We start from the raw sequence: 25,935 nt of genomic DNA on the forward strand, positions 1-25,935 counted from the left end.
ATGCCCTAATGAATACGACCCTGGTGTTGTGATAGGAAGGTCAATGGCATAGATGGAACGTGAGGAAAAGCACAGGAGCAATGCTCGGAGTAAAGTTGTATTTATTGATATAGCGTTCCATCCTATAACACATTTTACACACAATGTATCAGACCCCTGGGTCAAAGAGCCATCGAGAATCTATGAGGAAGCATGCATTGATACACGCACACACACAGGACGCGATATTGTGCTTTACAGAGACCCTCGCTTCTCTCTCTGTCCTCCTCTGAGGTCATATACTGTTTGGGGCGGAGACAAGAGCCCTAGATGGTGAACATGTAGGATGTCTGACGGAAACACACTGACAGGACACACACACACACACACATCACGCTCGACTCTCACAGGACCAGTCATCTGAAAAGACACGCTCTCACAATGTACTGATAGCTTGTTTTCACACGTTCACTTAGTTACACACAAATATAATTCATTATATTTCCGTGGTTACTCATGGCATCCACTGTACGTCAGATTGATTCAAAGTGAAAACATCTAGGGATTTATCTGTCAAACACTCTCATCAAGATCCAAATGATTTTCAGATGTAAAAAAAGATTGATGAGACGCGTTACTTGGTCATTTCCTAAGGGGACTGGGTTTTAGCATGTCATAGATATGTCAGATTGATTTTGACGTACCGTCATTGATGTGATGTTCGTCTCAAGGACATAATGACTCGTCTAAATCCAAGATGGACAATATTAGTGCCTCACTGCTTCTCATGCATTATTACCAAAGTACAACATTAAAACTTTGACGCTAAGAATGGACGTGTGTTCTGCACTGTGAGTGACCACATCATAATTATGTTCTTCACAAACTATCATGGTAATGTGGATTTACTGTCAAGTATCCTAGTAGTGGGGATTATTAAATACTGGTCCTGGGCAACCTACATGAGTGCACATTTTTGTTCCAACCCAGCACTAACACACCTGATTATTCAACTCGTCATCAAGACCATGGTGTGCTACCAGGTATGTTAGTGCTGGGAAGAAACAAAACAGTGCAACCTGTGGGTCCCAAAGACCAGGATTAAGAAACCCCACATGCTAATCTCTGGTCTGTCAGAGGTGTTGTAGATGGATTTTACAGTGGTCTTCGTAGGATCTACGTCTGAGTGCTAATAGGGAATATGGAGTGTCTTCATAGTCGACTCCACGTCGCACAAACACACAGGAAAATACCTTACGGTACATCTGTCTTACTGCATCCAGCATACGAAACAATCATGAGTTTTCGAACAATGTGACATTCCATTTCGAGACGAGCATTCATTTCCACTGTTGTTGAATGCCACTTTGTCTAGGAGTTGTTCGAGTTGGTTTTATCGGCTCTGCAGAGGAAGAGACGCCAAGGGAACAGAGGCATTAATGTTAGAGTATGCATCCCACGTGGCACCCTATTCCCCTTTATAGTGCCCCACTTTTGATCAGGTCCTGGTAGTGTACTATGTAGGGAATAGGGTGCCGTATGGGAGGGACAGTTAGAATGTTTATATGAAGGGCAGACAAGGCCATCTCTCTTCAGACTGCACTTAAACAAGTAGCTTTAGTGGTCTTACTTACTCACTCAGGTCTCCCCGGCGTCGGCTCGGGTCCCTGGAGGAAACTGCTCACTCTGCAGAAGAAGGAAGAGAAAGAATAAACGTCAGACGGGAATCTAGGGTGCGGTGGTAAATATGTCACGGGCTACATATTCAATAGATGGTATGTATGTGTCTTTTGTCAGGAAGGCAGAGCCAAATATGGTCAATTGAGTATGTTTCTCATTGGAATTCTACATCACGTTCTCAGAATTGTCTCATTTACCATCTGTGATATATCACCGTTATTAATCATATCATCGTAATCTATGGTTTGTTGATGTGGATGACAAATGCGTTGCGAGGTACATTTATCACATTTTCATATAATTGCATTATGAAAGTGGTCAGAGCAAACCCACAGCAGTGGAGTAGGCTCTCATCCAACATAAAAGCATTTCTGATCTTAAACAGGATCATTTGATAAATGGGAGTCTGGCTAAGAGAACGCAGAAGTGGGGATACATCGGTTCTGCTTCTGCAGCCATGTAGTAATGAGGGACAAAATCTATGCTTACGTTGAGCTCACCGCTGCTTCCTTCAGCTCCTCGTCCAGACTAGGGATGAGAGTTGACAACAGAAGATAAATCGAGAGTCAGTTACAGGTCACAGGAGAGGAGGGGAAATGGAATGATATGGAAGAGGAGGAGAGGAAGGGAATGGAAGGCGAGGAGGGGAGAGGAGGATGAAAGGAAAATAAAAGGGAGTGGGGGGGATGTGTGGACTGGGCTCACCTAATGATGCACTCTGGGATGTGGACGTGTTCCATGGGGATGAGTTCCTGCAGCTCAGCCAGGCTGTTCACATACTTGATCTTATTGCTGAACTTGGTGCTGTGACAAAACACATATACAGTGCTGTGAAAAAGTATTTGACCACTTTCTAATTTTCTCTACTTTCGCATATTTTTGATACTGGATGTTATCAGACCTTCAACCAAAACCTGATATTAAATAAAGGGAACCTGAGTAAACAAATAACACAACAATTACATACTTACTTCATTTATTTCATGAACAAAGTTATACAACACCCAATGCCCCTTTGTGAAAAGAAAGTAATTGCCCCCTTACACTGACTGGTTGTGCCACCTTTAGCTGCAATGACTCCAACCACACGCTTCCTGTAGCTGTTGATCAGTCTCTCAGGTCGCTGTGGAGGACTTATGGCCCGCTCTTCCAGGCAGAACTGCTTTAACTCAGCGACGTTTGTGGGTTTTCAAGCATGAACTGCTCGTTTCAAGTCCTGCCACAACATCTCAAATGGGATTAAGTCTGGACTTTGACTAGGCCATTCCAACAACAACAAAAAAGCAGTTTCATGTAGACTTGATTGTGTGTCATTGTCATTCAGCTTCAGCTCACAGACGGATGGCCTGACAATCTCCTGTAGAATTCTCTGATCTATTAAGGCAAGTCGTCCAGGTCCTGAGACAGCAAAGCATCCCCAAAGCATCACACTACCACCACGCTTGACCATTGATATAGGGTTCTTACTGTGGAATGCAGTGTTTGGTTTCCGACAGCCATAATGGGACCCAGGCCATCCGTCTGTGATCTGAAGCTGAAGTCGTGCAGCAAGGCAATGATCCAAAACACAATCAGGTCTACATTAAAAAAAAAAAAAAAAGCAACAAATTTGAAGTTTTGGAATGGCCTCGTCAAAGTCCAGACCTAATCCCAATTGAGATGTTGAGGCAGGACTGAAACGAGCAGTTCATGCTTGAAAACCCACAAATGTTACTGAGTCAAAGCAGTTCTGCATGCAAGAGTGGGCAGAAATTTCTCCACAGCGATGTGAGAGACTGATCAACAATAAATTACGGTCATGTATGCTACGTTTCATTCCCTGTGCAATGAAATGCGCTCCGAGATTTCTTTACTTAGAACAGAGTAATTCATGTGTGTGTTTACCTGATGAAGGGCCGAGTGAGGGCTAGTATGGTCCGTATAAACCAGGACGGGTGGACGATGATGAAGGATTTCAAATTCTTCCTGAGCCTGAAACCAAACATTCATCAACACTCTTATATTGAGTACGTTTGTGTGATGTGGCATGCTACGATGTTATTACAGTTGACCACATGGGAAATAAGTACACGTAAATCTTTTTACATATTATCCTGTGGGCCTGACTATCCCCCCCCCCCTTAAACATTTTCCATACAAAAAAAAATTCCATCAACTTATCCATAAATCAACCATATGTCAAATGACCTCCTGTCAATCATCTGGTAACACTTCTTGAGCCAGCCCAGTCCAGGCATCCTCCTGTGGGGCGTGGCTCCGTTCAAGTAGATGATCATGTAGTCTTCTGCCACCATCAGCTCCAACGTGCTGATCACATACCTGAAGTTGGGATATACAGTAGGGGAGGTACACGTCAATCATGAACCTAGTGTATGATTTAAAACGTGTACAGGTGAAAGGTAAAGAGAAGATGGTGAGTGGTGAATGATTGTGCTACATGTGTTAGATTAGAACCTTATTGCCATTTAACCCTGTGAGACCCAGGCATAGATCCAAATGAGGAACAACATATTACCCTTCAGAAATACTTGTAATAGGCCTCTGATTATGAAAAGAATATATTATTTATTTATTTGACATTTTCTGGAAACGTTGCAAAAATGCAACATTGGGCTTCAATGTTAGGGAAAATGTGTGTTGGATGAAAAGCATTTACACTGTCTAATGGCATAAAAAAACTAATTGATCAACTCGACCGATTCAAATGTTTCTATTTTGTTGTCAAGAACATAATTTTTTGAAAGGATCAGCTATGTTGTGGGTTTTCTATGTTTGGGGAACATCTAACTTACTTTTAGTAATATTTGGTTGTCCTTTCTGTTCGTTTCGATAGGTAACCTGTCTTACTACTTTACTATAAAATAGATGGTCGTCAATGGCAGTATTCTGATCTCAAATGTTATTTGTCACATGCAACGGGTGTAGACTTAATCGTGAAATGCTTACTTACAAGCCCTTCCCAACGATGCAGAGTTAATAATAAGGATTGGACCCTTTTTGTTTCTGCCTAAAATGACATATCTAAATCTAACTGCCTGTAGCTCAGGCCCTGAAGCAAGGATATGCATATTCTTGATACCATTTGAAAGGAAACACTTTGAAGTTTGTGGAAATGTGAAATTAATGTAGTAGAATATAACACATTAGATCTGGTAAAAGAAAATACAAAGAAAATAAACTGAAACTTTGCAGTGTATGTGCAAAGTTTCATACTGATCCAATGAACCATTGCATTTCTGTTCAAAATGTTGTATCAAGACTGCCCAAATGTGCCTAATTGGTTTATTAATAACTTTTCAAGTTCATAACTGTGCACTCTCCTCAAACAATAGTATGCTATTCTTTCACTGTAATAGCTACTGTAAATTGGACAGTGCAGTTAGATTAACAAGAATTTAAGCTTTCTGCCAATATCAGATATGTCTATGTCCTGGGAAATTTTCTTGTTACTTACAATCTCATGCTAATCGCATTAGCTTACGTTAATTCAACCATCCTGTGGGGGACCCACCGATCCTGAAGAAGTTTTTAAAAAGTTATAATAAAAAGAAAAATAGTACCACGAGGAATAAAATGCACAAGAATGGAGCTATATACAGGGAGTACAATTACCAGATCAATATGTAGAGGTATGAGGTATTTGTGGTAGATATGTACATAAAGGCAGGGTAAAGTGACTAGGCATTAGGATGGATAATAATAAGAGTAAAATAAATAACAGAGTATCAGCAGCAGCATGTGTGTTTGTGTGCGTATGCATATATAGTGCATGGGAATGTGTGTGTGGCCTTTGTGTGAGAGTGTCAGTATAGTGTGAGTGTGTATTTAAGAAATAAAGCATGGGGGGTGTGGTATATGGCCAATATACCACGGCTAAGGGCTGTTCTTATGCACGAAGCAACACGGAGTGCCTGGATACAGTCCTTAGTCGTGATATATTGGCCATATATCACTTATTGCTATTATAAATTAGTTACCAACATAATTAAAAACAGTAAAAATAAATGTTTTGTCATACCCATGCTATACTGTCTGATATACCATGGCTGTCAGCCAATCAGCATTCAGGACTCGAACCACCCAGTTTATAAGTAGTGTTTATACAGTCTTTGTGAGTGTGCATAGAGTCAGTGCTGATAGTCTGGGTAACCATTAATGAACTAATTAGCAGTCTTATGGCCAGGTGAAGCTGGTTGAGAGAATGTCAAGTGTGCAAAGCTGTCATCAAGGCAAAGGGTGGCTACTTTGAAGAATCTCAAATATAAAATATATTTTGATTTGTTTAACACTTTTTTTGGTTACTTCATGTTTACATATGTGTTATTTCATAGTTTTGATGTCTTCACTATTATTATATACAATGTAGAAAATAGTAAAAATTAAGAAAAACCCTTGAATGAGTAGGTGTGTCCAAACTCTTGACTGGTATTGCGCATCTGGGTCTAAGAAGCTGCACTATATAGTGTCTGACATTATTTTTTAGTTTAGGAACGGTACAGGATGCAATTTAGGAAAAGTTGCATTTATACAATGATGGGTCTCACAGGGTTAAGGGATTTTGGGGGGGAAATACAGACAGACTTAAGAACTATAAATGCAATATATCCTTTAAGAACTTTTCAATGAAAGGTGTATTTGTCAGGTGTAAGGTGTAGGGTTCAGACCAGGAAATAGATTCAAGTCAGTAGCTCTGAGGGTGGGGAGGATTCTAGGTGTAACTCACAGGAAGAGATGCTCCATGACTTCATGGTAGTCTTCACTGTCACTGTCAGGAAGGAAACACGCCGCAAACACTAGGATGGCGTTCACTCCATTTCCATAGTACCCTGATGAAGGAAACACAAAACTTGTAAAGAAATATTCACATATGACCCACACCACAACAGTTTATAAGAGTGCCCTGTCGAGGCTTGGTGCTGGAGAGCAGTGTTTGGCTGTTTCCTTTCTCTGTTTGTTTCTTTTTCTCTGTCATCTGCCATCTGTGTGTCTGATTAGCCCTTTACATTTTTTATCCTGCAATTAAGCCCTATTACGTTCTATGAGATTAAAATATATTTTGTATGGAAGACGCCATCAAGAGAAAAAAGAGGCAAGACAAGGTCTATAAAATAAAACCAAGGTATAAAAACACAGAACAACGACCAGAACTGTCCTGTACTTCCATGGGAGATAACTCTCTGGTAGGGCTCGATGATCTTCATGTTGATGCGGTGTTCCTGCTCTCCGATGACCACGGCCCTCCACAGCTTCCCATCCTGACGCTCTTCCTCCGTGCTACATGTGGGGATCGGCTCGCACGGCTCCTTCTCCGCTGTACGATTGGCTGTTGGGGGTTCTGGTTTGGGGCAAAAGGCAGAAACACAGCTATCAAAAAATCCAGATGCACTATAAATCGATTTCTAATCTGCACAACAAAAATATGATTACAGAGAAATTAGGTATAAGGAATAACATTTTCATTGAACTTCCAGCTTCCAAGTGGCGTGTTATTTAGTATATTAGTCTGTGTTTGAAATAGCCCTACTGCAGTGCACTAAAGGGTTCCATTTGGGACGTACTCCTAGACCAGGGGTACTCAAGTACTATTTGAGAACGTCCGGTGACACAAATGTCCTATGTGGCAAAGGTCTGGATGGATTTGGTCATTTATCAACGTAGTAACAAACCTCCACCTCGCAACCAATGCGACCTCAAACTGTTCACACCCCTCTTGTTGGCGGAGAGAAAATGTTTCAATTTTAAAGCTAATTTCCTGTAATTCTACACATTTTGCATGTATTATGTGTGTTAATATGATACCAGGGTCAACCGAGTAAAAAAATGAAAAAGTGAGTGGTCGGGACCCGCGGTCCGTATTGACCCCTTTCTGGGTTCAGATCCGGACCGCGGTCCGCCAGTTGAGTATGGAGGTCCTAGACTGACTAACCCTCCCAATCCAGCTCATTGTCGGTGTAGTCCAGATAGTCTGCGTCGTCGGGCGTGTCCAGGTCGTCCACGTTAATGTCAAGGTCGTCGGGCGTCTCTAGGGCGTCGTCCTCGCTCTGGTCCAATGAGAGGCTGATACACGGGGCAGAGAGCTTCTTCCTCTGGGACGGGCCACCTGGAGCACCCTGCAGGGGCAGCGAATTGGGAGGGGCTAGAGGGAGGGAAGGGGAGGAGTCAGTGGAAATGTTAGAAGGCTCCATATATATATATATATATATATATACATACATATATATATATATATATATATATATATATATATATATATATATATATATGGAGACAAAGAGAGAAAAAATATATATATATATATATGTATATATATATTTTTTTTTCTCTGTCTCTTATGGTTTGTAGGGTTATGGCATTTTGGCTAGTTATTTGGCTAGTCCTCCAACCTGTGCTAAAGATGAACATTTGGACCTTAACATGACATAGCTGTGCGTAGCTTATGTGTATGTATTATGAATGAGTTAATGCCTGTATGAGTAACTAACCTCATCATGGTGCTGCATGTGAATGTGAGAGTGTGTCTAATTAACTGACAGCTTAGTTCTGTAGGCAGCCGCAGAGTAATGATGGTATAACAACCTGTCATCCCATACGGAGTTGCCGGTGTTATTGAGGCTCACCTGGTCTGCCCTCGGCCCCCTCGGAGCTCGTCTTACTGTGAGACGCCAGGTCCATCCCTTCATCACCCAGGGGGACATTAAGACAACACATAGCAGACAAGTGACACACTGAATACAGACCCAATAAACACAGGAGAGGCAAGTGTGTGTGCGTGCGCGTGTGTGTGGTGGCGCATTTGCATGCGCTTTGCACCACAAGGAAAGAATAGAATTTTAACTTTAACAGACAGTTTACACAGACACAATCCCCCTTCAACCTCTACATTGCTGTGGAGAATCATCATACGCAACACTCCCTAATCTAGGACTCGATACAGTGTACCAGTGAGAGCCTGACTGTGTTTTGTGTTAGTCTGTTCATACACACACACACACACACACACATGAGTGAACTCAGTTGGCAGTATTGTACAGTACATAGTCACGCGCAAGCCATTTCCTACAGGCACACTGTCAGGACTGTGTCTCTATCATTGCTGCCGGGATGATTTCAATGACCACAGCAGAGGGAGGGAGGGCAGTGGGAGGAGTGTTGAGGATAAAGGTCATCAGATCTCTCCTCCTCCACTGTGAATAATCCATCTCTTCTAGCAGGAGGTGGAGAGATGGATGGGGAGGGAAGAGGGTAAGGCTGTTACAGCATCAGCAGCCCCTTCTCTCTCTCTCTCTCTCTCTCTCTCTCTCTCTCTCTCCTCCTCCGTCTCTCATCTGCTGACTCGAATGTCCACACGCTTACTCGAGCACAGATTGGGCACAGGTGTAAGTAAACCCACCGGCACGTGCACTCACGCACATTAAAATGATCCTGGTTTCCTTTTCAGATGGGAGAAGACAAATCTGATTGCATTAGCAAATGCGACAAAAGAAAAACCGCTGATCAGAATAGCTGATTTCTGAACAGCAATGATGAATTACATAAGCTACTGCTGATGCTGAATCACACACACACAGACACACAGACACACGCGCGTGCATGCATACGATAGGTATAACAAGTTCAGCATCAGCTGCTTTGCTCCAGGGAGGATGCTGAGCCACCTCATACATAGTGCAGTACAGGACCACAGTGCTGATGACAGCAGCCCCTCCCTCTCCCTTCTCTCTTCCTGTCTCTAGAAAATAAATACGTCTCTCTCTTCTCCTTTTTGTTTATTTTGTATCACATTAAATCCATCTACTCACCACTACTGGGGCACAGGAATCTCTGTCCTTCTCTGTCTTAGTGCATGGATGTATTTCAGCTGTATCTCACACTTTTTCTCTCTTCCTCCCAGGCTCTTGGTAGAGATGCTCAGCTTACAAAAAGCTAACAGCTTCCACCATTTTGTGGTCACATGACCCAGGCTAGCTCCAAATAAGGCCAATCACCTGCTTCTACAGCTCTGTGCAGCAGCTGGCTCTGGCAGTGCAGCTGTGAGTGTGAGTGTTATTATTCGAGGCCAACTGAGAGGAGATGTGTAAAATTTGGACAGCTGAAAGAGGTTTTATTATCCCTCAGGGCTAAAAGACAAACAATGAGTTGAAAGGAAGCTAATGAATACAGTAGAATTACAATGAATTCCTTGCCAGTATTATATACAAGACATTCACTATACAGTGCATTAGGAAAGTATCCAGACCCCTGGAATTTTTCCACATTTTGTTACATTACATCCTTATTCTAAAATTGATTAAATCGTTTTTTCCCCCTCATCAATCGACACACAATACTCCATAATGAAAAAGCAAAAAGAGTTTTTTAGAAATGTTAGCAAATGTATAAAAAATAAATAAAAAAATGGAATTTTACATTTACATACGCTACTGTTCAAAAGTTCGGGGTCACTTAGAAATGTCCTTGTTTTTGAAAGAAAAACACATTTCTGTCTATTAAAATAACATCAAATTGATCAGAAATACAGTGTAGACATTGTTAATGTTGTAAATAACTATTGTAGCTGGAAATTATTTTTAATGGAATATCTACATAGGTGTACAGAGGCCCATTATCAGCAACCATCACTCCTGTGTTCCAATGGCACGTTGTGTTAGCTAATCCAAGTTTATCATTTTAAAAGGCTAATTGATCATTAGAAAACCCTTTTGTAATTATGTTAGCACAGCTGAAAACTGTTGTTCTGCTTAAAGAAGCAATAAAACTGGCCTTATTTAGACTAGTTGAGTATCTGGAGCATCAGCATTTGTGGGTTCGATTACAGGCTCAAAATGGCCAGAAACAAAGACTTTCTTCTGAAATTCGTGAGTCTATTCTTGTTCTGAGAAATGAAGGCTATTCCATGTGAGAAATTGACAAGAAACTGAAGATCTCATACAACGCTGTGTACTACTCCCTTCACAGAACAGCGCAAACTGGCTCTAACCAGAATAGAAAGTGGAGTGGGAGGCCCCAACTAAGCAAGTGGACAAGTACATTAGAGTGTCTAGTTTGAGAAACAGACGCCTCACAAGTCCTCAAATGGCAGCTTCATTAAATAGTACCCGCAAAACACCAGTCTCAACGTCAACAGTGAAGAGGCAACTCCGGGATGCTGGCGACTCCTGGATGCTGATACAACAACTGAGACATAAACTGAAAATGTTCCACAGACATGGCTCCAGGCTCTTCGCTAGCCATGGCAGAACATTGACATTCCTGTCTTGCAGGAAATCATGCACAGAATGAGCAGTATGGCTGGTGGCATTGTCATGCTGGAGGGTCATGTCAGGATGAGCCTGCAGGAAGGGTACCACATCAGGGAGGAGGATGTCTTCCCTGTAACGCACAGTGTTGAGATTGCCTGCAATGACAACAAGCTCAGTCTGATGATGCTGTGACACACCGTCCCAGACCATGACGGACCCTCCACCTCCAAATCGATCCCGCTCCAGAGTACAGGCCTCGGTGTAATGCTCATTCCTTCACGATAAACGCGAATCCAAACATCACCCGTGGTGAGACAAAACCGCGACTCGTCAGTGAAGAGCACTTTTTGCCAGTCCTGTCTGGTCCAACGACGGTGGGTTTGTGCCCATAGGCAATGTTGTTGCCGGTGATGTCTGGTGAGGACATGCCTTACAACAGGCCTACAAGCCCTCAGTCCAGCCTCTCTCAGCCTATTGCGGACAGCCTGAGCACTGATGGAGGGATTGTGCATTCCTGGTGTAACTCGGCAGTTGTTGTTGCCATCCTGTACCTGTCCCGCAGGTGTGATGTTCGGATGTACCGATCCTGTGCAGGTGTTGTTACACGTGGTCTGCCACTGCGAGGACGATCAGCTGTCCGTACTGTCTCCCTGTAGCGCTGTCTTAGGCGTCTCGCAGTACAGACATTGCAATTTATTGCCCTGGCCACATCTGCAGTCCTCATGCCTCCTTGCAGCATGCCTAAGGCACATTCACACAGATGAGCAGGGAGCCTGGGCATCTTTGTTTTGGTGTTTTTCAGAGTCAGTAGAAAGGCCTCTTTAGTTTTCATAACTGTGACCTTAATTGCCTACCATCTGTAAGCTGTTAGTGTCTTAACAACCTTTCCACAGGTGCATGGTCATTAATTATTTAATGTTCATTGAACAAGCATGGGAAACAGTGTTTAAACCCTTTACAATGAAGATCTGTGAAGTTATTTGGATTTTTACGAATTACCTTTGAAAGACAGGGTCCTGAAAAAGGGACGTTTCTTTTTTTGATGAGTTTATTTCAGAGGCATAATCAATCAATGTACATTCAAAAACGTAGTTGTTGAAATAAGCAATTTTAAAAAATCGGCCTTCAATATAGCATGCTAAGAAATATAATGATGGGTAGGGTTTTGGTTTAACACTGGTTATTTACACCAACACTTAGAAGGTTAATTTAACACCTGAATCAACACTAGAAATGTAACACTGAAAAATCAACACTAGGTAACACTATCCAATTTTCTGTGCATTAAATAGTCGCACACACTAGTTAGTAAACCATAAACCTTCCTTCTACATAGTTGGAACACCTTTCCCTGTGGAGATCCTCTTTGGACGGGTGCATGTTTGCTTAGTCACTCACCTCTGTTATTGGTATCAGTCCCAACAGTTAAACAGGAAGAGGGAGAGAAAGGAGCTTTACCTGTTTGGCACAAAGTTCGTTGCCACAATGCCCTGCCACCGCCACACCTGTGCGTGTGTGTACGCAAGTGGGTGTGTGCATGTGTGTGTAAATGAGGGAGTGTCAGACAAAGAACTGGGAGTACTGTATACAGTAATTAATTAACACACAATCTGGGTTATTCACAAAGCAAATAATGAGGTGACTCCAGCAATATTCAATATTATAACCCTTCCATTATATACAGTTGTAGTCGGAAGTTTACATACACCTTAGCCAAATACATTAAACTCAGTTTTTCACAATTTCTGACATTTAATCCTAGTGTAAATTCCCTATATTAGGTCAGTTAGGATCACCACTTTATTTTAAGATTGTGAAATGTTAGAATAATAGTAGCGAGAATGATTTATTTCAGCTTTTATTTCTTTCATCACATTCCCAGTGGGTCAGAAGTTTACATACACTCAATTAGCATTGCCTTTAAATTGTTGAACTTGGGTCAAACGCTTCAGGTAGCCTTCCACAAGTTTCCCACAATAAGTTGGGTGAATTCTGGCCCACTCCTCCTGACAGAGCTGGTGTAATGGCCACTCCAATACCTTGACTTTGTTGTCCTTAAGCCATTTTGCCATAACTTTGGAAGTATACTTGGGTTCATTGTCCATTTGGAAGACCCATTTGCGACCAAGCTTTAACTTCCTGACTGATGTCTTGAGATGTTGCTTCAATATATCCACAGAATTTTCCTGCCTCACGATGCCATCTATTTTTTGAAGTGCACAAGTCCCTTCTGCAGCAAAGCACCCCCACAACATTATGCTTCCACCCTCGTGCTTCACGGTTGGGATGGTGTTCTTCGGCTTGCAAGCCTCCCCCTTTTTCCTCCAAACATAACAATGGTCATTATGGCCAAACAGTTTTATTTTTGTTTCATCAGACCAGAAGACATTTCTCCAAAAGGTACGATCCTTGTCCCCATGTGCAGTTGCAAACCGTAGTCTGGCGTTTTTATGGCGGTTTTGGAGCAGTGGCTTCTTCCTTACTGAGCGGCCTTTCAGGTTATGTTGATATAGGACTCGTTTTACTGTGGAAATATACTTTGTACCTGTTTCCTCCAGCATCTTCACAAGGTCCTTTGCTGTTGTTCTGGGATTGATTTGCACTTTTCACACCAAAGGACCTTCATCTCTAGGAGACAGAACACGTCTCCTTCCTGAGCGGTATGACGGCTGCGTGGTCCCATGGTGTTTATACTTGCGTACTATTGTTTGTACAGATGAACGTGGTACCTGCAGGCGTTTGGAAATTGCTCCCAAGGATGAACCAGACTTGTGGAGGTCTCGAAAAAAAACTCTGAGGTATTGGCTGATTTCTTTTGATTTTTCCATGATGTCAAGCAAAGAGGCACTGAGTTTGAAGGTAGGCCTTGAAATACATCCACAGGTACACCTCCAATTGACTCAAATGATGTCAATTAGCCTATCGGAAGCTTCTAAAGCCATGACATAATTTTCTGGAATTTTCCAAGCTGTTTAACTTAGTGTGTGTAAACTTCTGACCCACTGGAATTGTGATACAGTGAATTATAAGTGAAATAATCTGTTTGTAAACAATTGTTGGAAAAATTACTTGTGTCATGCACAAAGTAGATGTCCTAACCGACTTGCCAAAATTTGAGTTTGTTAACAAGAAATTTGTGGAGGGATTGAAAAACGAGTTTTAATGACTCCAACCTAAGTGTATGTAAACTTCCGACTTCAACTGTATTATATTACATAGGCCATCATAAACTATTACTGTATTAAACCATGCGTTATTTCTCTATTTCTATCTCTATGTCCTGTCTGAAATGAGTATGACAGAACTCTCCAAAAGGTAGATTTGAATGATTTATTGCTAACACACACATTAACAAACTAAAACAAACTAGTGACTGTTCCAGAATCCTTTGAATGACCAGAGTTAATAATTTATTTAAAGTTTTAAAAATACCTAAAAATTACGGAAAGTGTAAATCATGATACATATATGTGAAACACACACATGACATTACAACACAAATGTAAACTTAGGAACTTGCACTCTCTGTAGGCATATTTTCCCTTTAGTTCCTCTTAATGGCAGCAACCCCAGGCAGAGATTCAGGGTCCACAACATGCCTCAGGGTATTTGTCTCATCAGTATCTATGTCATACAGATGGGATAGTCTACTGATACCCTCCATCTTGTAACATGGAAGATGTTCAGGAGTTTTTGAAATGATTATATTGTATTATATTAAGTAGTATATATTTTGAAATGATTATATTAAAACAATTCTGATGTGCTTCTGTTGGTGCTATGACTGTGATCCCTGGCTTTGTTATATTAAGAAAGCTTATAATTCAAGACCACAGTTACTTAAATGTCTGTACCAAAACTGGAACCCGGAAGTGAAATAACACTATTGCACCATATACAGATCTGAAGTCACACTAGTCCTAAACCCCTAATCCAGGTTGTACTTAGACATGTTTTCTCTGAAGATGGTGTCTTTGACTGCTTTGAAGACAACTCTGATGTTTTCTGTGTCCGTTGCACAGGTGAAGTGGTTGTACAGGGATTTGTGACGCCTCATATGCTGCTCTTTGTACATATTCAGGATGAACTTCTTAGCGGACTCTGCATCTTTCCGGGGACCTTTAAAGAAGAAATGTATGAAAAACAACGTAAGTAAAATACACTAGGGGCTCTATTTTCGGCTGGCGTTTAGACGGCACTAGTGTCAAACGTTTGTTGGCAATTTCAACCTGTTGCTGGCTGGCTGGCTTGGTTAAAGCCAGTGCTCTGCTATTTTCAAACTGTTGCGCAACGATTGATAATTGACCTGTCTTATATCAGCTCGCTTGCACTCAGATGGGAGGGGTGGAAATATTTCAGATGTGTCCTTAAAAACATGATCCGCAGTGCTAATTTCAGGCAGTGCAGGTAGGGATATTTAAAACCTACCAAAAGTTGGTTTTAGCTGTAACGCGGTTGGTTACGGCAATCATTTTGAAACCAGAAACAGAATCTACCCAGCCGTGATGCACACTGCCCAAATGCGCATGGAAAAACAGTAACGTGCTTTTGGTGCCTGTATAATTTGTATTTAGACACATAAAAAAACATGTGTTTTTTCCCTGTTTTGTTTTAATAAAAACCAAACATAGCCTCCCCTCCTCTTGGTGAAGGCCATTTTTTTGTCCTGCCCAATGCAATCCCCAAGTAGTCAAGACTGTTGATAAACTGTTTGGCTCTTTAGACCGCTTGGAAATACATCTCTTAGCAAACTGTTGAAAAAATTTGTGTTTTACCAAATACAATGCTATTTCTCTGTAAACAAATTAACAACAGACTTTCAGCATGCTTATAGAGAAGGGCACTCAACATGTACTGCACTAACACAAATGACTGATGATTGGTTGAAAGAAATCAATAATAAGAAGATTGTGGGAGCTGTACTGTTAGATTTCAGTGCAGCCTTTGATATTACTGACCATAACCTGTCGTTGAAAAAACGTATGTGCTATGGCTTTTCAACCTCTGCCATAATGTGTATTCAGAGCTATCTATCTAATAGAACTCAAAGGGTTTTCTTTAATGGAAGCTTCACTAATGTCAAACATGTAAAGTGTGGTGTACCACAGGGCAGCTCTCTAGGCCCTCTTCTCTTTTCTATTTTTTTACCAATGACCTGCCACTGGCATTAAACAAAGCATGTGTGGCCATGTATGGTGATGATTCAACCATATACCATCAGCAACCACAGCTAAGGAAGTCACTGAAACCCTTAACAAAGAGTTGCAGTCTGTTTTGGAATAGGTGGCCAGTAATAAACTGGTCTTGAACATCTCCAAAACTAAGAGCATTGTTTTTGGTACAAATCATTCCTTAAGTGCTAGACCTCAGCTGAAACTGGTAATGAATGGTGTGGCTGTTGAACAAGTTGAGGAGACTAAATTACTTGGCGTTACCTTAGATTGTAAATTGTCATGGTCAAAACATATAGATTCAATGGTTGTAAAGATGGGGAGAGGTCTAGCCGTAATAAAAAGATGCACCTGACTTTTGGCAGGGATTTGACAACAAGAAAAAGACAAAAAGTTCTCACGCGTTGAAAGCGAATTCTAGTCGTAGAACAAAAGTTTGTTCCCATAGAAAGCGATTTCTATAAATCGCTGGCAGCCTCTCGTTCGGCCATGTTGATGCCTGCCTTTCAATGCTGCAGAAATTATAGTATGATAACCATATGTCTAACGTAAACAATCGAAATCTTAGCCCTAGATTACTCTATATTTGCAACACTATTGCCCAAATGGTTGAATTAGCTGGCCAGTGTGATAGCACCACTAAATGTGAAGGATATGTCATACATTGTAAGTGATTATAATCCATCTGCTGTCTCATGTTGCACAGACGATTAAGGAGACACAAGTATTCCTGAGGCCTCTAACCGTTTCCCCAGGAGAGGCATTGCTTTCTACACGTGATAACCTTTTTTCTATGACTACAAATCGCTTTCTACGAGTGAGAACTTTTTGTCTATTTCTTGTCATCAAACCCCTGCCAAAAGTTAGGTGACCTAAGCACTTCCAAATATGGAGTTGCAGGTTTGCAATATCTGTCATGTTTGCGCATATCTTTCCTATGTGCAAATCTTTATGGCAGTCATTTTACTTAAGGCCCTTGGAAATGGCCTGCATATCTGCTGTTATAAAAAAATTCTAATGCAATATATCGATTTACAAATACAAATCAAAAGGTGTTTGTTGATAGTGAATTGCATTTGTGGATAGTGATTTACATTTGTGGAAAGTGATTTACATTTGTGGAAAGTGATTTACATTTGTGGAAAGTGATTTATATTTGTGGATTGGTGATTTACATTTGTGGATTGGTACTTAATTGTACAGATCATGATACACGAATACAAAATGCATGCTGTGTGTTCACAATACATTTGGCATGATATTGATTCCATACATATGAAGTCCAAAGAAGAAGAAGCCTAAAGGAGGAGAGATTACTAGAAACAATGCTTATGCTTTTCGACCTGTCCCCAAATGAATATAGTTGGTTCAGAGTTTGTTTTGATACGTCAACCTGCGTGTCCTGATGGCGTCTGCTGTGGGTGGACAAAATCAACACGCGCGCGAGCGGTGTGGTCAGCATGTTAGGTTTGTTAAAATAGAGCCCTAGGAATCATTTCATGTAGCCTATAATCCAGTTAGATTTGGGGTCAATTCCAGTTCCTGTTGCTTGAATTGAATATGGATTTTTTTTTAATAGAAATTAACTCCAATTCACTGGAATTTAGATGGAATTAACCGCAACTCTGAATGCGACAGATAGATGATATTTACACACATATCAAGGCATGAATAACAATAGTACTTAGGGAAGTCGTCTGTAAGGTTGGAGTAGCCTATAGCTTATACACACATAAATGTATAACTAACCAGTGTACTAACTAGTCTAGTGTACTAACCTGTGAACGCTGGGAAGTAGTCTGCCAGGTTGGAGTGGCAGATCTTTTCCTCTAGAAGGTCAGTTTTGTTTAGGAAGAGGATGATAGAGGATTCCAGGAACCAGGGGTATGTGATGATGGTTGTAAACAGGGCTTTGCTCTCCTCTAGTCGATTCTGGAAGGAAAAGAAATCCACACTCCATCACATTTGAAGAGCAAAACTTTGACACTCACCTACTGTTGTATGAAGATACAAATACGTTTCTGTTTGTTAGTGGTAGAATAGTAAGACTTAAGAGGCCCTTAGAGTCAAAGTGTTTATCCTCACCACGTTGGCACTCTCATAGAGGACCTGGTCGTATTCACTGAGAGCCACCAGAAAGATGATGGAGGTGACCCTCTCAAAACAGTGGATCCACTTCCTCCTCTCTGACCTTTGACCTCCCACATCCACCAGCCTGATCAAGACAACACGGGGAAAATGTCAAATTACACTCTATTCCCCCTATAAGGCACTACTTTTAGGGTGTCATTTGAAATGCTGACACAGGAATACTTGCATCCCTCATTTCCTCCGCCCTTCCTTGAAGTAATCACTGATCTAACATGACTAAATAAGTAGAAGCTAGGGTTCAACTACAGATCCACATTTACAAGGCTCTGACACCATTACTCCAATGGACATTTACCTGAAGATGACAGTCTTGAGGTCAAAGTGGTACTCTATGATGCCTGTGGTGGGGACCCTGACCCTCAGGATGTCCTGCAGGGTGGGGAGGTATGAGGGGGCAGCGATTCTGTCCAGATCACTCAGGTAACTGACATGAAAATAACAATAAAATGAATTGGCAATGGCACATGCTTTGCTAAACACCCTAGCTAGATACCTGACTTATTGTGGAGTGCATATTAATATCTATCTATCTATCTTTATATGTATATACACTACTGTTCAAACATTTGGGGTCACTTAGAAATGTCCTTGTTTTCCATGAAAACATACATGAAATGAGTTGCAAAATGAATAGGAAAAATAGTCAAGATGTTGACAATGTTATAAATAATGATTTTTAATTGAAATAATAATTGGGTCCTTCAAACTTTGCTTTCGTCAAAGAATCCTCCATTTGCAGCAATTACAGCCTTGCAGACCTTTGGCATTCTAGTTGTCAATTTGTTGAGGTAATCTGAAGAGATTTCACCCAGTGCTCCCTGAAGCACCTCCCACAAGTTGGATTGGCTTGATGGGCACTTCTTACGTACCATACGGTCAAGCTGCTCCCACAACAGCTCAATAGGGTTGAGATCCGGTGACTGTGCTGGCCACTCCATTATAGACAGAATACCAGCTGACTGATTCTTCCCTAAATAGTTATTGCATAGTTTGTCCTTTTGTAGGAGGAAATTGGCTCCAATTAAGCACCGTCCACAGGGTATGGTATGGCATTGCAAAATGGAGGGATAGCCATCCTTCTTCAAGATCCCTTTTACCCTGTACAAATCTCTCACGTTCCCACCACCAAAGCACCCCCAGACCATCACATTGCCTCCACCATGCTTGACAGATGGTGTCAAGCACCCCTCGAGCATCTTTTCAGTTTTTCTGCGTCTCACGAATGTTCTTCTTTGTGATCCAACATCTCAAACTTAGATTTGTCTGTCCATAGCACTTTTTTCCAATCTTCCTCTGTCCAGTGTCTGTGCTCTTTTGCCCATCTTAATCTTTTCTTTTTATTGGCCAGGAAAACAAGGAAATTTCTAAGTGACCCCACACTTTTGAACGGTATCTATCTATCTATCTATCTATCTATCTATCTATCTATCTATCTATCTATCTATCTATCTATGCTCGGTCTAAGAAAATCAATAAACATGACAAATCTCACTATTTGGCAAAATCAGGAAGCTGGGACTTGTTAGGTGTACATTTAGGTCTACCTTAGCTTAGTCTGAGTAAGTCGGTAAAGACTATAGACAAATCTCACTATTTGGTAGAGTCAGAGAGCTGGTACTCTCGCTTGCGCTCGTAGCACTTCTGAATTCCCTGGTCGCTCCACAGTCTCCTGATGGCATCCACCTGCCATGGCTCCAGTTTGGTCACTAGATCTGCCTTCACCATGCTCAGTCTGTCTGCATGGCTCTAGAACACACACACAGACAGTTTTAGACGTGGCAATAAAAACCCATTCACAGAGTAGATGTTCCAGGAAATGGATATTGTGAACCAACAAGCCAATTTATAACACAAGCTGCCATTGAATCTGTTGACAAGCTGCTTACAATGTTCTGGTGATCTTTAAAATCAATCTGTAGGGTCTTCATGGCTTGGATCATGTTCTGAACAGCCTTGACGATGTTCTGGTAAACCAGCCTGGTGAAGCCTCGCTTGTCTGCATCCGAGTAGCCCGTCCCATGGATGATCCTCATCTGTTTGATGAAGGTGCTCTTCCCACTCTCACCAGTCCCTGGAAAAGGAGAGACATTAGTCTGTGTGTGTGTGTGTGTGTGTGTGTGTGTGTGTGTGTGTGTGTGTGTGTGTGTGTGTGTGTGTGTGTGTGTGTGTGTGTGTGTGTGTGTGTGTGTGTGTGTGTGTGTGTGTGTGTGCAACATGTGGGTGTATGTTACATAAAAACACCACTTCATGCACATGTATTGCATGCTTTACCTTGTTGGCCATTAACATGACCATTTGAGCAGGAAATCATCGAGAAGGTTAGACCTTTCTTCAATGTCCTGTAATGCTTAGCGCGTCCTAAAATAGCCTAAGAACAATCCATTTTTTTTATATTAAGTAATAAATTGACTTTGGCAGTAGGCCTTCATATAGCTATTACAATCATTTTTTACATTTTTAAATTGAACCTTTATTTAACTAGGCAAGTCAGTTAATTACAAATTCTTATTTACAATGACGGCCTACCCCGGCCAAACACGGACGACACCGGGCCAGTTATGCGCCACCCTGTGGGACTCCCAATCACAGCCGGGATGTGATGCAACCTGGATTCAAACCAGATACTGCAGTGACGCCTCTTGCATTGAGATGCAGTGTCTTAAAGCACTGCGCCACTCTGGAGTCCGGAGGGTGTGGTTAGTCATTATTTAACTGTGAGAAATTCAGACAATATAATGCATTGTCTTGTTGGCTTACTAGCCTCATGACTGTTGCATTCAACCGCAAACCAGGAGCAACTACTGCCACTCGTCAACATACCACACATATCCATATCTGCTGGTCAGGTAGTCAAAATGTGCTAGATGTTCTTTGGATAGAAGCGAGATGCAGGTGACTCAGTTAATACAGATATGCGTAATGATAGGATAGAGACTTTTAATAGGTGCTTCTTGGTCATAGGTACTCTCCAAGTAGCTTGTTCTATGAATGATAAGGACCACTCACTATCAGTAGACTACACATTCACACACACTTTGCACAGTACATTGAAACTACATCATTCTGAGATACACAGTAATATAAAATGTTTTGCCTACTGTTATTCTGCCTGACTGTAATTACTCTGCCAATAACACTTTCCGGGCTGAAAATCACCAAGGCAAACGGTGTAGCCTTGTTCTGAGTGTCAGCTCAATTACTCACTGGTTCAACAGGTTTCAATCAAATATGTGGAGAATGGGGTTTAGAGTGACTCATACCTATATAGCTGTCAAGGGGTTCTACAGAAAACAACTATGATGGAAACAGAGAGACGTAAAACTTGTCCTGTCAGGGTAGCATTAGCTATAACATAGAGGTGATACATTGACTAGATATTGAACTCATTTGTAAAGAATGAAATGTATCATTTCTAAATAAGGTAATTTAGAGGCTACATTGTTTCTTTCAAATATAGAGCAGGCTACCTTACAGTAGGTCTATATTTAAGCAATAAGGTGGCCAATATACCCCGACTAAGGGCTGTTCTTGTGCACTACGCAACACAGAGTGCCTGGATACAGTCCTTAGCCGTGGTATATTAGCCATATACCAAAAACCCGTGAGGTGCCTTATTGCTATTATAAACTGGTTACCAACGTAATTAGAGCAGTAAAAAAAAAATGTTGGTCATTGGTTGTCAGCCAATCAGCATTCAGGGCTCAAACCACCCAGGTTATTATTATGGGCTCCCGAGTGGCGCAGCGGTCTAATGCACTGCATCTCAGTGCTAGAGGCGTCACTATAGACCCTGGTTTGATCCCGGGCTGTATCACAAGCTGTGATCGGGAGTCCCATGGGGCGGCGCACAATTGGCTCAGCGTTATCCAGGTTAGGGCGGCAGGTAGCCTAGTGGTTAGAGGGTTGGGCCGGTAACCGAAAGGTTGCTAGATCAAATCCTTGAGCTGTCAAGGTAAAAATATGTCATTCTGCCCTTGAACAAGGCAGTTAACCCACTGTTCCTAGGCTGTCATTGTACATAAGAATTTGTTCTTAACTGTCTTTCCTAGTTAAATTAATATAAACATTAATATGGTGGATTATTTCCCCCCATACCAAACTATGACATTTTTATGTCCATCCATGATTTCAAGTTAGCTATTACTGACCGATTAAATGGTAGGTAGGACTCAAAATCAAATGTTGTTGCCATCATTGTAAGCCTGCCATACACACACTGTACGATACATTTATTAAACATCAGAATGAGTGTGAGTTTTTGTCACAACCCTGCTCGTAGCTCTTATAGGACCAGGGCACAAATAATAATATAATAATAATCAATCATTTTGCTCTGTATTTAGCTATCTTACATATAAAACTTTATTTGTTCATCGAAAATAGTGAATCACAGGTTAATGAGAAGTGTGTGCTTGAAAGGATGCACATAACTCTGCAATGTTGGGTTGTATTGGAGAGAGTCTCAGTCTTAAATATTTTCCACTCAGTCTGTGCCTGTATTTAGTTTTCATGCTAGTGTGGGCCGAGAATCCACTCTCACATAGGTACGTGGTTGCAAAGGGCATCCGTGTCTTAACAGCACAAGTTGACTAGGCAGGATACTCTGAGCGCAGCCCAATCCAGAAATCTGGTAGTGGCTTCTGATTAAATTCAATTTTCACAGGACCACATTTTGCAATTTCGATGAGGCTCTCTTGTTCAGATATCGGTAAGTGGACTGGAGGCAGGGCATGAAAGGGATAACGAATCCAGTTGTTTGTGTCATCTGTTTCGGGAAAGTACCTGTGTAATTGTGCACCAAACTCACTCAGGTGCTTCGCTATATCACATTTGACATTGTCCGTAAGCTTGAGTTCATTTGCACACAAAAAAAATCATACAATGATGGAAAGACCTCTGTGTTGACCTTGTTAATGCAGTCAGAGAAGAGCTACAACTTCTTAATCGTAGCCTCAATTTTGTCCCGCACATTGAATATAGTTGCGGAGAGTCCCTGTTACGGTAATCCTATTCAGATAATTCAGGCGAGAAAAAACATCACCCAGATTGGCTCGTCATCATGCAAGCGGTCAGACAAGTGAAAATGATGGTCAGTAAAGAAAACTTTAAGCTTGTCTCTCAATTAAAAAAAATTGGTCAATACTTTGCCCATTGATAACCAGCACACTTCTGTATGTTGTAAAAGCGTTACATGATCGCTGCCCATATCATTGCATAGTGCAGAAAATACACGAGAGTTCAGTGACCTTGCTTTAACAAAGTTAACCATTTTCACTGTAGTGTCCAAAACGTCTTTCAAGCTGTCAGGCATTCCCTTGGCAGCAAGAGCCTCTCGGTGGATTCCAGAAGTGTACCCAAGTGGCGTCGTGAGCAAATGCTTGCACGCGCGTTACCACTCCAATATGTCTTCCTGTCATGGCTTTTGCGCCATCAGTACAGATACCAACACATCTTGACCACCAAAGTCCATTTGATGTTATAAAGCTGTCCAGCACTTTAAAAATATCCTCTCCTATTGTCCTGGTTTGCAGAAGAGGATGTCTTCCTTAATTAACCCCCCATAAACGTACCGTCATATACCAGGAGCTGTGCCAGGCCCGCCACGTCTGTTGACTCATCCAGCTGTAACGCATAGAATTCACTGGCTTGTATGCGAAGCAGTAATTGTTTCAAAACATCTCCTGCCATGTCACTGATGTGTCATGTGAAAGAGTGTTGTTTGATGAAGACATTGTCTGTATAGTTTATTTGGCTATTTCCTCCAGCATTCTCCCAGCCATATCCAGGGCAGCAGGAAGAATTAAATCACTCCACAATAGTATGGCGCTTGCCTGTCCTAGCCACTTGGTAGCTCACCATATAAGATGCTTCTAGCCATTTCTTATTAATGGTATCTGTTGCTACTCGAAAATCGTCTTAATTCTCGCTCAAAAAACTCCTGTGGCTTATTTTTCAAACTGGCATGTTTTGTTTCTAAATGTCTGCACAAGAGTGAAGGTTTCATTGAGTTGTGAGATAGTACTTATGCACATATAACACACTGTGGCTGAAGAAAGGCACTACTCCCAATATATAAGTGAACCACAAATCAATGTAGTTCTCATCATATTTGTGCCTCTTCGATGGTCCAACGTCCATGTCTGTTGTTCGGTGCTTTCCTGGGTAAGGAGGCAGTAGCTGTTTGGTTGCATCAGGTTCATAACTGTCAGTGTCCATGCTAGCTGGGCCCAACAACAAATGTAGAATGACTGATGCTAGCAGTGGATGTGCTCGTGGAAGCAGAACAACTTGTGTCGTCGACAGGTGCAGGTGTAGTACTGCTGGTAGTATCAGTACTACCAGTAGAGCTGGTATGTGTCTCTATGGACGCAGGCCTCACTTTTTATAACCATTTATCCATTTTCGAGCAACCGGAAAGAGCAGCAGGAACGTTTGGCTCCAGACGGACCATTAGTGGAATTCCCGCGAGAGAGTAACAGTTGATGTGATTGTATGTTCATTATTTGACTTGGCTACCTGTATTTGTGTTGTTATTTCGCTGAACACCAGATTGTTTCATTTTTATTTTCGGCAGTGAAATGAGGCTACTCAGGCGAGACGTGAATGTGAATCACATTTTTATTTGGCGTACCCCCGACGGCATTGCGTACCCCAGTTGATCTATAGCGAGGTTTACACTAACGCGCATAGCACAGAGGAGGCTGGTAGGCTTTACCACTTGAGGAAAGACACCTTTTCATTAGCAAGATCCAAATAATTGTTGGAAACGCTATCTATGCTATTCCTATAACAATTATTTGATGTAATAAACTCGGTCAACATGAAGTAGCCTAGTTGAATAGGCACACCTCGCGCAAAAAACGTGTAAGGTCCCGCTGAATGACCAATTATCCGTGATGGCGTACGCCATGACTCACCTAAAAGCAATAACTTTTTCTCCCGGTGAAATTCATTCTTTTCCCGGCGAAGCTGTCTCTCAATCTCCTGGTGTATCCTTAGTCTCTCCGAGTCTTCCGCTGACATACAGCATTCACCCATCGCGGTGCTGTGTTGTAGCTGTCCGTATTTCAGGTGAGGTAGATGGATATATGATTTATATTCCAACCGACCTCCCCGAGAGACAACGTCCTCTCTCGTAACAGGTGGCCTGTCAAAATTCAGAAGTCATTCTACTTGTATGAGGAGCTGAGCGGTCTGACCGGGTCGCATTCCTACCGTGCTGGTAAAGCCGGTAAGGTGAGGTAAATTACCGAAGCTACATTCTCTATTAGGCCCCTATACTGTCTGGGTTAGTTAACAAATGAAACCTGGAGTAGTGTGTAAACTAAACCCGCCCACTAAAGTTCTGTTGTATTTCTTTATAATTTGACCACTCTGTCACATGTATTCTGTGCCAAGTAGGGAAGGTTTCTCACCAGTGCCACACAGGCTGGGTTGATCTGTTGCTATTTGGAACACATTGGGTTTATAGGCGTGTGTGTGCCTGCCAGTTGAACAATGAAACAAGGACATCATAAAAGGAGTAGCCTAGCCCTATGGAGTATGAAGTCTACAGGAAAGTGTTACTATGATAGCAGCCACCCTGGTCTCCTTGGTGCAAATAATATGAAGCTGACACACACATCCTATAGGCCTACACTCATGTCCCTGTCAGTGTGAACCACATTGTATCCACAACAGGAAATATGCTCTCTAAATCAGTAGCAGTACATTTC

The 25,935-nt window shown here is 41.7% G+C and overlaps 2 protein-coding genes across 2 annotated transcripts; both read right to left on the bottom strand.

Moving 5' to 3' along the window:
- Window positions 1–84: 84 nt before the first annotated feature.
- On the bottom strand, window positions 85–9,643 carry prune2 (prune homolog 2 with BCH domain). Its single transcript, XM_029708685.1, has 11 exons — window positions 9,459–9,643; window positions 8,277–8,333; window positions 7,586–7,795; window positions 6,818–6,994; window positions 6,383–6,485; window positions 3,847–3,978; window positions 3,544–3,630; window positions 2,365–2,463; window positions 2,149–2,187; window positions 1,614–1,665; window positions 85–1,381 (listed from the first exon to the last, which is right to left on the bottom strand). Exons 2-10 carry the CDS (start codon window positions 8,329–8,331, stop codon window positions 1,614–1,616), a joined length of 954 nt encoding a protein of 317 aa, XP_029564545.1. The 5' UTR covers window positions 8,332–8,333; window positions 9,459–9,643; the 3' UTR covers window positions 85–1,381.
- A 4,571-nt stretch (window positions 9,644–14,214) lies between these two features.
- Window positions 14,215–25,516, bottom strand: LOC115159207 (guanine nucleotide-binding protein subunit alpha-14). Its single transcript, XM_029708686.1, has 7 exons — window positions 25,138–25,516; window positions 20,107–20,291; window positions 19,812–19,966; window positions 18,516–18,644; window positions 18,155–18,284; window positions 17,848–18,001; window positions 14,215–15,017 (listed from the first exon to the last, which is right to left on the bottom strand). Exons 1-7 carry the CDS (start codon window positions 25,256–25,258, stop codon window positions 14,827–14,829), a joined length of 1,065 nt encoding a protein of 354 aa, XP_029564546.1. The 5' UTR covers window positions 25,259–25,516; the 3' UTR covers window positions 14,215–14,826.
- Between the last annotated feature and the right edge of the window lie 419 nt (window positions 25,517–25,935).

This window comes from Salmo trutta, chromosome 23 (genome assembly GCF_901001165.1).
Source record: "Salmo trutta chromosome 23, fSalTru1.1, whole genome shotgun sequence".
Lineage (NCBI taxonomy): Eukaryota > Metazoa > Chordata > Actinopteri > Salmoniformes > Salmonidae > Salmo > Salmo trutta.